We start from the raw sequence: 12,441 nt of genomic DNA on the forward strand, positions 1-12,441 counted from the left end.
GATTATTTCCCACTTTCTCTTCTGTCAGGTTTAGTGTATCTGGATTTAAGTTGAGGTCTTTGATCACCTTGGACTTGAGTTTTGTGCAGCATGATAAATATAGATCAATTTGCATTCTTTGACATGTCATCATCCAGTTAGACCAGCACCATTTGCTGAAGATACTTTCGTTTTTTCTTCATGGTATAATTTTAGCTTCTTTGTGAAAAATCAGGTGTCCATTATTGTGTAGGTTTACATCTGGGTATTTGATTTGATTCCATCAATTCATGTATTTGTTTTTTATGCCAATATCATGTGGTTTTTAGTCCTATATCTCAGTAGAAGAGCTTAAAATTGGGGATAGTGATGCTCCAGTAGTTCATTAATTTTACAGGATTGTTTTCACTCTCCTAAATTTTTTTCGCATATGAAGTTGAGTATTGCTCTTTCATGGTCTGTGAAGAATTGTGTTGGATTTTAATGAATCTGTAAATTGATTTTGGTAAGATAATGATTTTTACTATGTTCATCCAACAGATTCATGAGCATGGGAAATCTTTCCAAGTTGTGATATCTTCTTCAATTTATTTTTTCAAAGACTTGAAGTTCTATTCATATAGGTCTTTCACTTGCTTGTTTAGAGTTATTCTAAGGTTTTTTTTATTTGAGACTATTGTAAAGGGGGTTGACTCTCTGACTTCTTTCTTGGCCCATTTGTATCTAGCACACTGGGGCTTCTAGATATCTTGGTCTGAAGAACTCAGGTAACAGGATGCAGTGGGCCCAACACTTCATCCATCCCAGTGGAGTCTGTGATCTTCTCTCTGGCCACACCTTTGTACAAGTGAAACAGCCAGAGAAAGATTCTGGTTCCCAATCTGGAGAGATGCCCTCCTATAATTGAGGTATTTAGCTAGTTGCTTTTATAACGCACTTCAGAAGTGGAAAGGTAAGGACGTCTTTGTATGAGAATATAGGGAAGGAAGAAACCACAAACTCTCTGTGTGTGAGTTTGCCCTGAAAGGGAATCTAGAAGCCGGGCGGTTGTGGCGCACACCTTTAATCCCAGCACTTGGGAGGCAGAGGCAGGCGGATCTCTGTGAGTTCGACACCAACCTGGTCTACAAGAGCTAGTTCCAGGGCAGGCTCCAAAAAACCACAGAGAAACTGTGTCTCAAAAAAGCATAAATAAATAAATAAATAAATAAATAAATAAATAAATAAATGGAATCTAGAAACTTAAGTCTCCCAGGCAGCTTGTTGCCATTGCCTTTTCAGAGGAAGGGGTGCGTTCACAGCATCTGTGGGTAGCAAAATAGAAGATCTGTCCTTAGGTCTGTATGGAGCCTGCTCTTTTACTAGAAAAAAATGACACAAGATTCAGTGGTAAAAGTCTTTACCAGACACAAATTTATAGAAACTGTAAGAAAAGATACACACTGCGATATGACCAGATTATCAGAGAAAGAAGGAATGAAAGAGAGAGTGAGAGAATAGGTCATTTGGATTCATACTAATTGTCTGTTCTGTAGTATGGTATTTGAAGATAATAAATTAGTTTGTCTCTCACTTATTTTTTATATGATACATTTTATAACATTACATTTTATTTCCTGTGTCTGCTTATTTGGGGAAAGGTATCTGTAGGCATTAGTAAATAGATTCCAATTTTTCAGAGAATGAATTATGTGTCACTTAATCAGGCTCCAAGCTGTCAGAGTCTGAGTCTAATTGTTGGTAGTCATTTTGCCTTTTATTTTTGATCTTTTTGTCTTTATGTTTTCCCCGTGTGAGATTGGTGATGGGACAAAGGTCTCACTTTTTTTCTGACAGTAATTTCTGCTGAGAAAGTACATTTGAGGGCTCTGGTTGGTGCTGATCTGTCATGGAGTCACAGGGCTGTAAGCCTAAAATTCTTGAGCTGCATTTTGCAAAGGAAGTGAGTGTGTATCATGGTGTGTGGAAAGTCAGAAGATGCAGCAAGCAGAAGCTGAAGACACACAACATAATAAAAAACAAGAATAAAGGCCTATAGGAGCTAAGAGAACTCACACTAATTTGAAAAACTTCCTAGGAATGGAGTCACGCAAGGCGTCCATATTAGTCAGGGTTCTGTAATGGAACAGAATTTATAGAATGGGGACTTATTAAAACGGCTGGCAGGATGTGGTCCAACTAGTCCAACAATGTCTGTCTTAATATGGATTGTCCTTTTGTATAAGTGTTGCTTTTATTGGATAATGAATACAAATGTTTCACCCAATGGCTTTGCAGAGTAAATCCAGACAGGAAATCTGAATAGAAATTGAGAGAGTGGATGGAGTTGAGGAAGATGCCATGTGTCCACCGAAGAAGAAAGATGACAGAACATTACCGGTAAGTCACAAGCTAATGGCAATACAGAGATTAATAGAGATGGTTTAATTGAAGATCTAAGTGTTAACTAGGAATACACCTAAGTTGTTGACCAAACAGTGTTGTAACTCATATAGTTTCTGTGTGATCACTCGGATCGGGGTGGCCTGAAAACAAACGTGCAGTCTCAGTTAACACTGTCTACTAACGGAAGGCCTAAGGATCCAGTAGTTGTCAGTCCAAGATGCTGGATGTCCCAGCTGGTCTGCAGTTTACTCTGGATTCTGAAAGGAGGCGGCTCTAGTGTCAGTGAAGGAATGGACTTACCAGTGAGAGTGAGGGCAATCAGGCAAACAGCAATGGCTTCCTTCTTCTACTTCCTTTATATAGGCTGTCCCAGAAGGGGAGGCCAAGATTGAAGATGAAACTTCCCACCTCAAAAGATCAGGATTAAAATCAGGCCTTCCCACTTCAAATGATTTAATTAAGAAAAATTCCTCAAAGCTGTACGCACTCTCTTGTTATTTAGTTATTTCTAGATATAGTCAAGTCAATAACCAGTAATAGCTATCAAAATATCTAGATCAAATTTTGCTTTAAGCCCAGAATAGTTTGATACTGTCTGACTTTGGGGAGATTTTCGTCTACTTCTCCAAAAAGAAGTGGCCTTGAAATACCAAGTGTCATTGAGGAGGACACATGTGCACCATGTCTGCAAAAAGGATGTCCATGTTTGAAGGACTATTCTGTCAGAGAGTTGACACACTGTCTTCACTGTCTTTACAATGGCTGTATGAATATTGTGGCAGCTCCAACTTGGGAATGAGGAAAAGACAGAAAACTCAAAGTTATTTGGTTCTGATTCTTTCTCCAGATCATTGGTGCATTGATCCAAAAGGGTGGAGGGAACAGAATTGGGGAACAGGGTTCTGGTGTCTGTGGGTCTGACTGAGACAGACCTCCAAGAGATCAGTGGATCAGCCCAGCTTTATTCCAGAGTATAGGAAGCATATAGGATTGGGGAGCCTGGAGACAAACCCTAATTCTCAAAGTGGTACGCTCCTATCACAGACTTTGTATGTGGCAGTGGGGCCCTATATCAAAGCTCCTAGGATAAGTCTTATTTACCACGTGTGTAGCTGGGGTGGCTTCTAGCAGGAAATGGTGCCTCGGGTCACCCTAGTGATAAATCAGGAATCTGGACTTAAAGACAGCTTGAAGATAAGGTCAGTCCTCCAGGGGCCCACAGATGTTCTCCAGATTAGGGCAGGTAAAGAGCAGGAAGTTTCACTGGGAGTGGGAAGGGTGTCCTGATGGCTTTGAGATTGTAAAAATCTGCCAAACCATTATAGACTGTGAACTCTGATCAGTGAAGCCTTCCAACAAAGTTACCCATCCTTATGGTGCTGGGTAAGCACAGCTGACTTTTGTCTATGAACCTGGTTGGCAGGGTTTTGGAAATCACACATGGTCACTGTATACTTGTGACTTCATCAGTGGTGTTTTTTGTTTCCTGACTCCATCAGTGGGACAGGGAAGCCAGACCCAGAACAAAAGCCTGTTTTCCTATAATGCTTTCCTTCCATGACTCTATAGATTTTCTTGTCTTTCTATCTAACCCCCAGGAAGATTATTACAGTCTGCATGGAAGATGAACCCCAATCTGCAATTTATGTTGCAGTGATTTCTTGAGCAATTAATTATATTCCACTCAAAAAGGGTCAGGGAATTTTAAATCTGGATGTAGAAACTAAAGGTAACAGTTTCCTTCTATGTGGAGTGTCATAGCCTAGTATGTGTAGCTCCCTCTAGACTCCTCAACCACCCAGTTAAAGATTCCTTTGATACCACAACTACTAATCCCCATTTGAAAGTTAGTGAAATGAATATGCAGACAAGAATCCAGAAGTAGTTGAATCACAGCCCAGGGGTGTGGAAGTGAGCAGGCATAGTAAAGCACATAGGATCTATGCTTCCCCCAGGCTATCTGCTCAGGCCACAGTCTTGGGATCCCACTGGCTTCTCTTCTAGCCTGACCTCATATATAAGCATGCACTGTTGAGGCTGAGCCTTGAGTGCCCTGTCCTCTTCTCTGCTGCTCTCTTAACCTGGGATCCCACTGCCATGGGGAAGCACTTCCTCCTGCTCCTGCTGGGCCTCTCCCTAGTGGTGGGCTTCCTGCAAGGTGAGATTCTGGCAGATGGGAGGGGCCATCTCTGGTTGGCAGACATCCGTGGAAGGGCATTGGGTTTGCGAGGTCAGGAATAAGATGTAAGACCTGACTCCTTTTATATATGGACCCCACAGTCTTTGGTTCCATTTCCTCACCTATCCATCCTTCCCTTCCCTCTGTTTTACACAGTATGGGCTTCTCCTATTCCTCCTCCTCTCTGTCCTGCCTCTGCTCCTGGTGTCCTTCTCCTGGTTGTTTGGTTACCTCTTTGTTCTTAGCAAACAAGCATTCTCATTTCCTCCAACTTACCTATGTATAGGCCTAAAATTATATTGGAAATGATGTAAGGAAGGTTTAGGACAGGATGGAGATAAGAAAGTGATCTGAACACTTGTCAGCTCATAGGAGGTAGACTCAAGCTCCCTACACCAGAGCTTTGATCTTCTTCCTCACAACCCAGTCCATTTACAATAATTGAAGTGGAGAAATTTGGCTCTTCTCAAAACCTTCCTAGGGTCTAAGGTCGTGGGCCTCCCTTTAGAGGTCAGTTCCTCCTACGTCCAGCTCTTTCCTTTGATTGTTTCTTCTTCATTGATGCTAGCAATAGGCTTAGTTCCTGCCTGATGCTTGATGGGGTGCTCCGAATGAACCTCTTATATTTGGTTTTGTCTTTTCAGCTCTGACATGCTTGCAGTGTGACAGGCTAAACTCCGACGGAGAGTGTGAGAAAGGAGAAAGCACGTGTGAGGCTAAAGAAGGCCAGGAATGTGGCATAATGGTAGTGTCTAAAGGTATGTCGAGAATGGGGGATCTTGGGTGACTATGTTTGTTGCTCAGGCATGAATGAGCCCTCTTTACACTCCTGAGGAATAAGCAGAGACTGTGGAAGGCTGTGTTTCTGTGTAAATTCAGAAGAAGACCTCTTTCAATTTGGTCCTATTGTCTACCTTTCTTTGCCAGATGAAGATACTTTTTTGAGTGGGGTCTCTGAATGACCTTTATAGCTTTCTAGAAAACATATTCAGGGGTGTGAGGATTTGAACTGAAAAATTCCAGTAAATAATTTGGGAATGGAAGGCATGCCTGCAAGCTAGATTATAGATTGATAGATGATAACTATAATCACCTCAGTGTAGCTGGCGTACTTTTCACCAGGAAGCCTGATTCTCCTCATTTTCTGAGACTCTGATTTTACAAATATGTAGGGCTGACCATTGTTATTTTTCTTTCACAGGTCATGATATCCTGTTTGGGCAGCAGGATTGTTCTTCTAATTGCTTAAATAAGACTTTCACACATTATAACCTCACACTGGACTTTACATGTTGCAACGACCAATCTTTGTGTAATGAGTTTTAGAGGCTGGGCCTTTCCTTGCCCAGTTCTCCTGCAGGTGAGTCCTTATTCCTTCCCTGTGCTCTCAAGGCTCATGACCTTGAACCATCTATTCCCTGCACTGCCTAAGCCCTGACACCTACCTGGATCAGCATCAGCTGTTGATGGGTCAACAGTTCAGTTGGGAATAGAGCAATGTTCTCTACTCCCCATCTCCCAACTGCTTCTGCCTTTCAGATTATTTTTACTTCTTTTTCTTCATCCATCCTTCCATCCCTAAGTGATCTTTGCCAAATTTCCCCTATTCACGTCACCTTTATTTTTATCAACAGTTTAATATTAGTGAATATTACAGAACTCACATCCCTTTGTGAACCTTCAGGTTGGTGGCACCTCTTCTTCCAAGGTTCTAGCAGACAAAACTTCCAGTATCTCACTGCATTCTTATTCACTGAATGGAAGACATATGCGATCTGGTTTCTCACTGCTGTGACCTGAGTAAAACAATATAATGGAGCAATGATAAGTTTAGTTCATTATTTTAGAAATTTTCATCATGATCGACAGGATGTATAGGACCAGAGCTATTCACATCATGCGTGTAGCATTCATAGCTGAGCAGAGTAGGTAGGGACCAGGACAGGATACACCCTCCAAGTCCCCAGTCCTTGCTTTCTCTATTTCAGCCAGTAACTATTTTATAATGTACCCAAAATCTGAATGTATTTATTGCTTCAATAGATTAATTAGGTCAGAGACTTCATATCCTAACCATGTCTAGAAATGTGACCGACACACCCAGAGTAGTGTTTGAGGAATCTCTTAGATATCCTTGATACAGACAAGTTCACAGTTAAGATTAAACCATCACATGGGCTATAGTCACTTCAACACCACAGCATCCAGATCTAGTTTGTGTATGCACGGAACGATGGCCCAGTTTAGCTTAATTCCTAGTAAATGACATAAATTTGAAGTTGATGGTATTTGCACCTTTATTTTTTTATTTTTCTAGCACACTGCATACTAACCTTAGAAATCACAGAAAGTACTGTGTGAAGAAAAAAGGCTAGTAATCCCATCTCACCCTGTAAGACACAGCTTCTTTACCTGTTCAGGCATATATTTCAAAGTTTAAACATCATTAGTAAGTTATGATGTGCATTTGCATGTGTTTATGTATGATTATTTATATACTTGCAAATATTATAAGTCATTCTAAACATGTTTTTCAGTGCTGTTCATTGAATCCTGGCTCTGGACCATGGGAACAAGTATTCTGTTGCTGACCTTGTCTTGAACCCTGTGCCTTTTTCTTTCCATCATGTGCCTTAAATGTCTTTCCTAGTCTAAATGTATCTTACTGTATTATATTGGATATGCTGTCATTTTTGTGTGCCTTTAAATTCTAATTTGTTAATTCTATATTGTTGTCTAGCTTACTTTCAATTATAAAATATTTGTGTTATTTATTTTTTGGTTTTTTTGCATGTTTCTGTCTTGACATACCATGACACACTTGTGTAGTTGCAAGGTGAACCTACAGGAGTCAGGACTCTCCTTTTGCGCTGTTGGTTTTGAAGACTGAATATAATTGCTCAGATTTATTGGTCAATGCAGTAAAACCCTGTGTCATGTTATCTCTCCTCAAGTTTATAATCATATGATTAGGGGACTTGTGAATAAAGCTGTTGGTTACTAAGCTTGATGACCTAGTTCAGTTCCTGGGACCCACATCATAAAAGGAGAAAATTTGTTTATACAAGTTCTTCTCTGACCTCCACATTGCTGACCATTGCAGGACACACACATACACACACACAGAGAGAGAGAGAGAGAGAGAGAGAGAGAGAGAGAGAGAGAGAGAGAGAGAGAGAGAGAGAGAGAGAAAACAGACAGTCTGGTACACAAAGAATGCAGTGAAAAATAATACAAATATAACATTATTTATCCCTTTTCACATTCCATCCTCTACCCTACCCTTCCATCCTCCTCCCCATTTAACCTTTTCTGTACGATTGTTCTCTTTAACCCTTTATACAACTGCACTATAACTTTCTTCCCTTGAAGTCTCCCTCCCCCATGGCCCTTTAGTAATTTCCTGATATTTGTGGGTATTTCAAATGGAGTGCACATGTCTAAAGAATCAGAGCTAATACACACAAATGACAAATTAAATACCAAGGAAAAAATCTACCAATCAACAAATGAGTAACGGACACAAATAAATAGTATGCAAAAAGAAGAAAGAGAAAGAGGAGGAAAGAAAGGAAGAAACACAAATGGCCAATAACCTATTTAAAAGTGTTGAAGACTAGGGAGCAGGGATGGCTCTCCCTGGGAACCTGCAATAGAATAAATAGTTATGGAATGTGAGGACCAAACAAGGACAAGGAGGGAAGTGTTGGACAAGGAGGGGATTCTGGGAGTGACAGATAAAGCTAAGGGACATTTGAGGGGTCACTAGGAAACCTAATACAGTAGAAACTTCCCATAATATATACATATGTGAACATTAGCTAAATGAAATTATTAAATAATGGGGGAGACAAAGCACCAGCTGTACATCTCTCATCACCAACTAAAGCTTCCAGTACTGGGAATGGGGTGCATCTAATTGAGTTGTTAGACAAAGGAGTCCCATGGTATAGTGGTTTGGATAAAAATTGCTCTCATGCTCTCTTTGTCCATTTCCCTTCTCAAGAGGCAGCCTCTCCTTTCTCCCTTCCCCTTCTTTCTTCTCTCTCTTACTTTCTCTCTCCCCCATAATTCCTTTAACTTTACACCCTTCCCAATACCCACTAAATAAACTCTATGCCCCGCCAAACGGCCCTTACAGGCTCATAGAGAAGAGTACTATTAGGTGGTAGGACTTTGTTGGAGTTGGTGTGGCCATTGAGGAAATATGTCACTGGGGATAGACTTGGAAGTTTCAAATGCTCAAGCCAGGCCCAGTGTCGCTCTTTTTCAGAATCTAATGAGATGATCATGTGGTTTTGTCTTTCAGTTTGTTTATATGGTAGATTATATTGACAGATTTTCATATGTTGAACCATTTCTGCATCTCTGGGATGAAGCCAACTTGAATGTGGTGGATGGTTTTTTAGTTTATTCTTGGATTTGTCTTGACAGTATTTTGTTAAGTATTTTTGCATTAATACTCCTGAGTAAGATTGATCTATAATTCTCTTTCTTAGTTGTATCATTGTGTGGTTTGAGTATCAAGGTAGCTGTAGCCTCATAAAAAGAGTTTGGTAATGTTTCATCATGATAACTAAAAAAAAAAGCAATCAAACAAGTGAAAGAAACAGATCAAGACTAAAAAACTGAAATAAAGGCCATAAAAAAACCTATACTGAGGGATAATTGGAAATAAAAAATCTTAGTAAGCCTACATCTAGAACTACAGATACAAGCATAAACAACAGAATACAATAGGTGAAAGAAAGAATCTCAAGAGTTGAAGACACAATAGAAAAAATAGCTTCATCAGTCAAAGAAAATGCTAATTCCAACATATTCTTAACATGAAATATTCAGAAAATATGGGACACAATGAGAAGACTCAGCGTAAAGAGAATAGGAATTGATGAAAGAGAAGTCCATCTTGAAAACTTAGAAAACATTCTCAACAAAATCATAGAAGAAAAATTTCCCAACCTAAAGAAGGACATGTCAATGAAAATACAAAAAAATTTATTGAACACCAAATAGACTAGACCAAAAGAAAGTCCCCTCATTCCATAATAATCAAAACTCTAAACATACAGAATAAAGAAAGAATATTAAGAGCTGCAAAGGAGAGGCAGGCCAAGGCGGCGGAAGCACCAGCGTGCAGGCCGGCCCGGGCAGCGGCACTGGATGCGGGATAGTGCGGGCAAGAAACAGTGAAGCCCGCACTGAGAGCAGATTGCCCCGCTACAATTGAATCAAACCCAATAGATAGCATCGATAAGAGGAGATGGGCAGAGGCCAAGGCAAGAATTCACCCAACAATCTGAAAAACAACATGAAAACACCAGAACCCAATGATCTTACAACACAAGGACTTGAACACCCTAACACAAGAGAAGGGGAAAAAACTGACATTTTGAAAGCAATAGAGTCCCTTAAACAACGTGTAAAAAACGTCCTCATAGAAATGGATGAGAAGTATAACAAAAAGTTTGAAGAAATGAGTAAATACGTAAATGATACCCTGGGAAGCCAAGAAAAAACGATCAAACAGGTAATGGAAACAGTCCAGGAATTGAAAACTAAAATGGAAGCAAGGAAGAAAACACAAACTGAGGACCAGTTGGATATGGCAAATATAGGTCAACGAGCAGAGACTACAGAAACAAGCATAATCAATAGAATACAAGAGATAGAAGAAAGAATCTCAGATTCTGAAGACACCATAGAGAAAATAAACGGACTGATCAAAGAAAACAGCAAAACCAACAAATTCTCATCACAAAACATTCAGGAAATATGGGACACAATAAAAAGACCAAACCTAAGAATAATAGGGATAGAAGAAGGGGAAGAGGCACAGCTCAAAGGTCCAGAAAATATTTTTAACAAAATTATGGAAGAAAACTTTCCCAACATAAAGAAAGATATTCCTTTGAATATTCAAGAAGCATACAGAACACCAAACAGACTGGATCAAAAAAAAAGTCCCCTCGCCATATAATAATCAAAACACAAAATATACAGATTAAAGAAAGAATATTAAGAGCTGCAAAGGAAAAAGGGCAAGTAACTTATAAAGGTAAACCGATCAGACTTACACCTGACTTCTCTATGGAAACCATGAAAGCCAGAAGGTCCTGGATAGAGGTACTACAGAAACTAAGAGACCATGGATGCAAACCCAAACTACTATACCCAGCCAAGCTATCGTTCACTATCAATGGAGAAAACAAGACATTCCAGGATAAGAACAAATTTAAACAATACGTTGCCACAAATCCAGCCCTACAAAAAGTAATAGAAGGAAAATCACAACCCAAGGAATCCAACATTGCCAACACTGCCTACAGTAACCCAGGCATCTAGCGACCCTTCAACAGCACAACTCAAAGAAGGGAGACCACAAACTCTTCTACCAATAGCAATAAGAATAACCAGAGTTAACAACCACTGGTCATTAATATCACTTAATATTAATGGTCTCAATTCACCTATAAAAAGGCACAGGCTAAGATATTGGATACGAAAACAGGATCCAACAGTCTGCTGTTTGCAAGAAACTCATCTCAACCACAAAGAGAGGCATCTACTCAGAGTAAAGGGTTGGGAAAAGGTTTTTCAAACAAATGGTCCTAAGAAAAAAGCAGGTGTGGCCATTCTAATTTCTAACAAAACTGACTTCAAACTAAAATCAATCAGAAGAGATCGAGAGGGACACTTTATACTCATAACAGGAACAATTCAGCAGGATGAAGTCTCAATCCTGAATATCTATGCCCCTAATATAAAAACACCCACTTATGTAAAAGAAATATTGTTAAAACTCAAGGCAGACATCAAATCACACACACTAGTAGTAGGAGACTTCAACACACCTCTCTCACCAATGGACAGGTCAATCAGACAGAAAACTAATAGAGAATTAAGAGAATTGTTGGAGGTAATGAATCAAATGGACTTAACAGACATCTATTGAACACTCCACCCAAATAGGAAAGAATATACCTTCTTCTCTGCAGCTCATGGAACCTTCTCGAAAATTGACCACATACTTAGAAACAAAGGAAACCTCCACAGAAACAAAAAAAATCAGTGTCCACCTGTGTCTTATCAGATCACCATGGATTAAAGTTAGAAGGCACCAACAATGCTACCCCCAGAAAGCTGACAAACTCATGGAAACTGAACAGTCAACTACTGAACCACACCTGGGTCAAGGAAGAAATTAAGAAAGAAATTAAAGTCTTCCTTGAATTTAATGAAAACAAAGAGACAACATACTCAAACCTATGGGACACGATGAAAGCAGTGCTAAGAGGAAAGTTCATAGCACTAAGTGCCCACTTAAAGAAAACAGAGAAAGCATACATTGGGGACTTAACAGCACACCTGAAAGCTCTAGAAAAAAAAGAAGCAGACACGCCCAGGAGGAGTAGAAGACTGGAAATAATCAAACTGAGGGCAGAAATCAACAAAATAGAAACACAGAAAACAGTCCAAAGAATCAAGGACACAAAAAGTTGGTTCTTGGAGAAAATCAACAAGATTGACAAACCCCTATCCAAACTAATTAAACGACAGAGAGAGAACACGCAAATAGATAAGATCAGAAATGAAAAGGGGGACATAACCACAGACACAGAGGAAATTCAGAGAATCATTAGATCTTACTGCAAAAGCCTGTATGCCACAAAACTGGAAACTGCAAAAGAAATGGACATATTTTTAGATAAGTACCATATACCAAACCTAAACCAAGACCAGGTGAACGATCTAAATAGACCTGTTAGTCGCAAAGAATTAGAAACAGTTATCAAAAATCTCCCTTCCAAAAAAAGGCCAGGACCAGATGATTTCAATGCAGAAGTCTACCAGAACATCCAAGAAGAGCTAATACCTATACTCCTTAATGTATTTCA

At 39.6% G+C, this 12,441-nt stretch overlaps 1 protein-coding gene across 1 annotated transcript; it reads left to right on the forward strand.

Moving 5' to 3' along the window:
* Positions 1–4,461: 4,461 nt before the first annotated feature.
* Positions 4,462–5,869, forward strand: LOC130873974 (prostate and testis expressed protein 14-like). The gene is made up of 3 exons (XM_057769041.1): positions 4,462–4,522; positions 5,188–5,301; positions 5,745–5,869. Exons 1-3 carry the CDS (start codon positions 4,462–4,464, stop codon positions 5,867–5,869), a joined length of 300 nt encoding a protein of 99 aa, XP_057625024.1.
* The last annotated feature ends 6,572 nt before the right edge of the window (positions 5,870–12,441 follow it).

The sequence above is a fragment of the Chionomys nivalis genome, chromosome 4 (genome assembly GCF_950005125.1).
Source record: "Chionomys nivalis chromosome 4, mChiNiv1.1, whole genome shotgun sequence".
Taxonomy (NCBI): domain Eukaryota; kingdom Metazoa; phylum Chordata; class Mammalia; order Rodentia; family Cricetidae; genus Chionomys; species Chionomys nivalis.

Excerpts from the sequence above, each read along its gene's own strand:
- LOC130873974 (XM_057769041.1), top strand. The coding sequence starts at position 4,462 with ATGGGGAAGCACTTCCTCCTGCTCCTGCTGGGCCTCTCCCTAGTGGTG. Across the intron at positions 4,523-5,187 it reads AGTGGTGGGCTTCCTGCAAG|CTCTGACATGCTTGCAGTGT; the intron begins GTGAGATTCTGG and ends TTGTCTTTTCAG. Across the intron at positions 5,302-5,744 it reads CATAATGGTAGTGTCTAAAG|GTCATGATATCCTGTTTGGG; the intron begins GTATGTCGAGAA and ends TTTCTTTCACAG.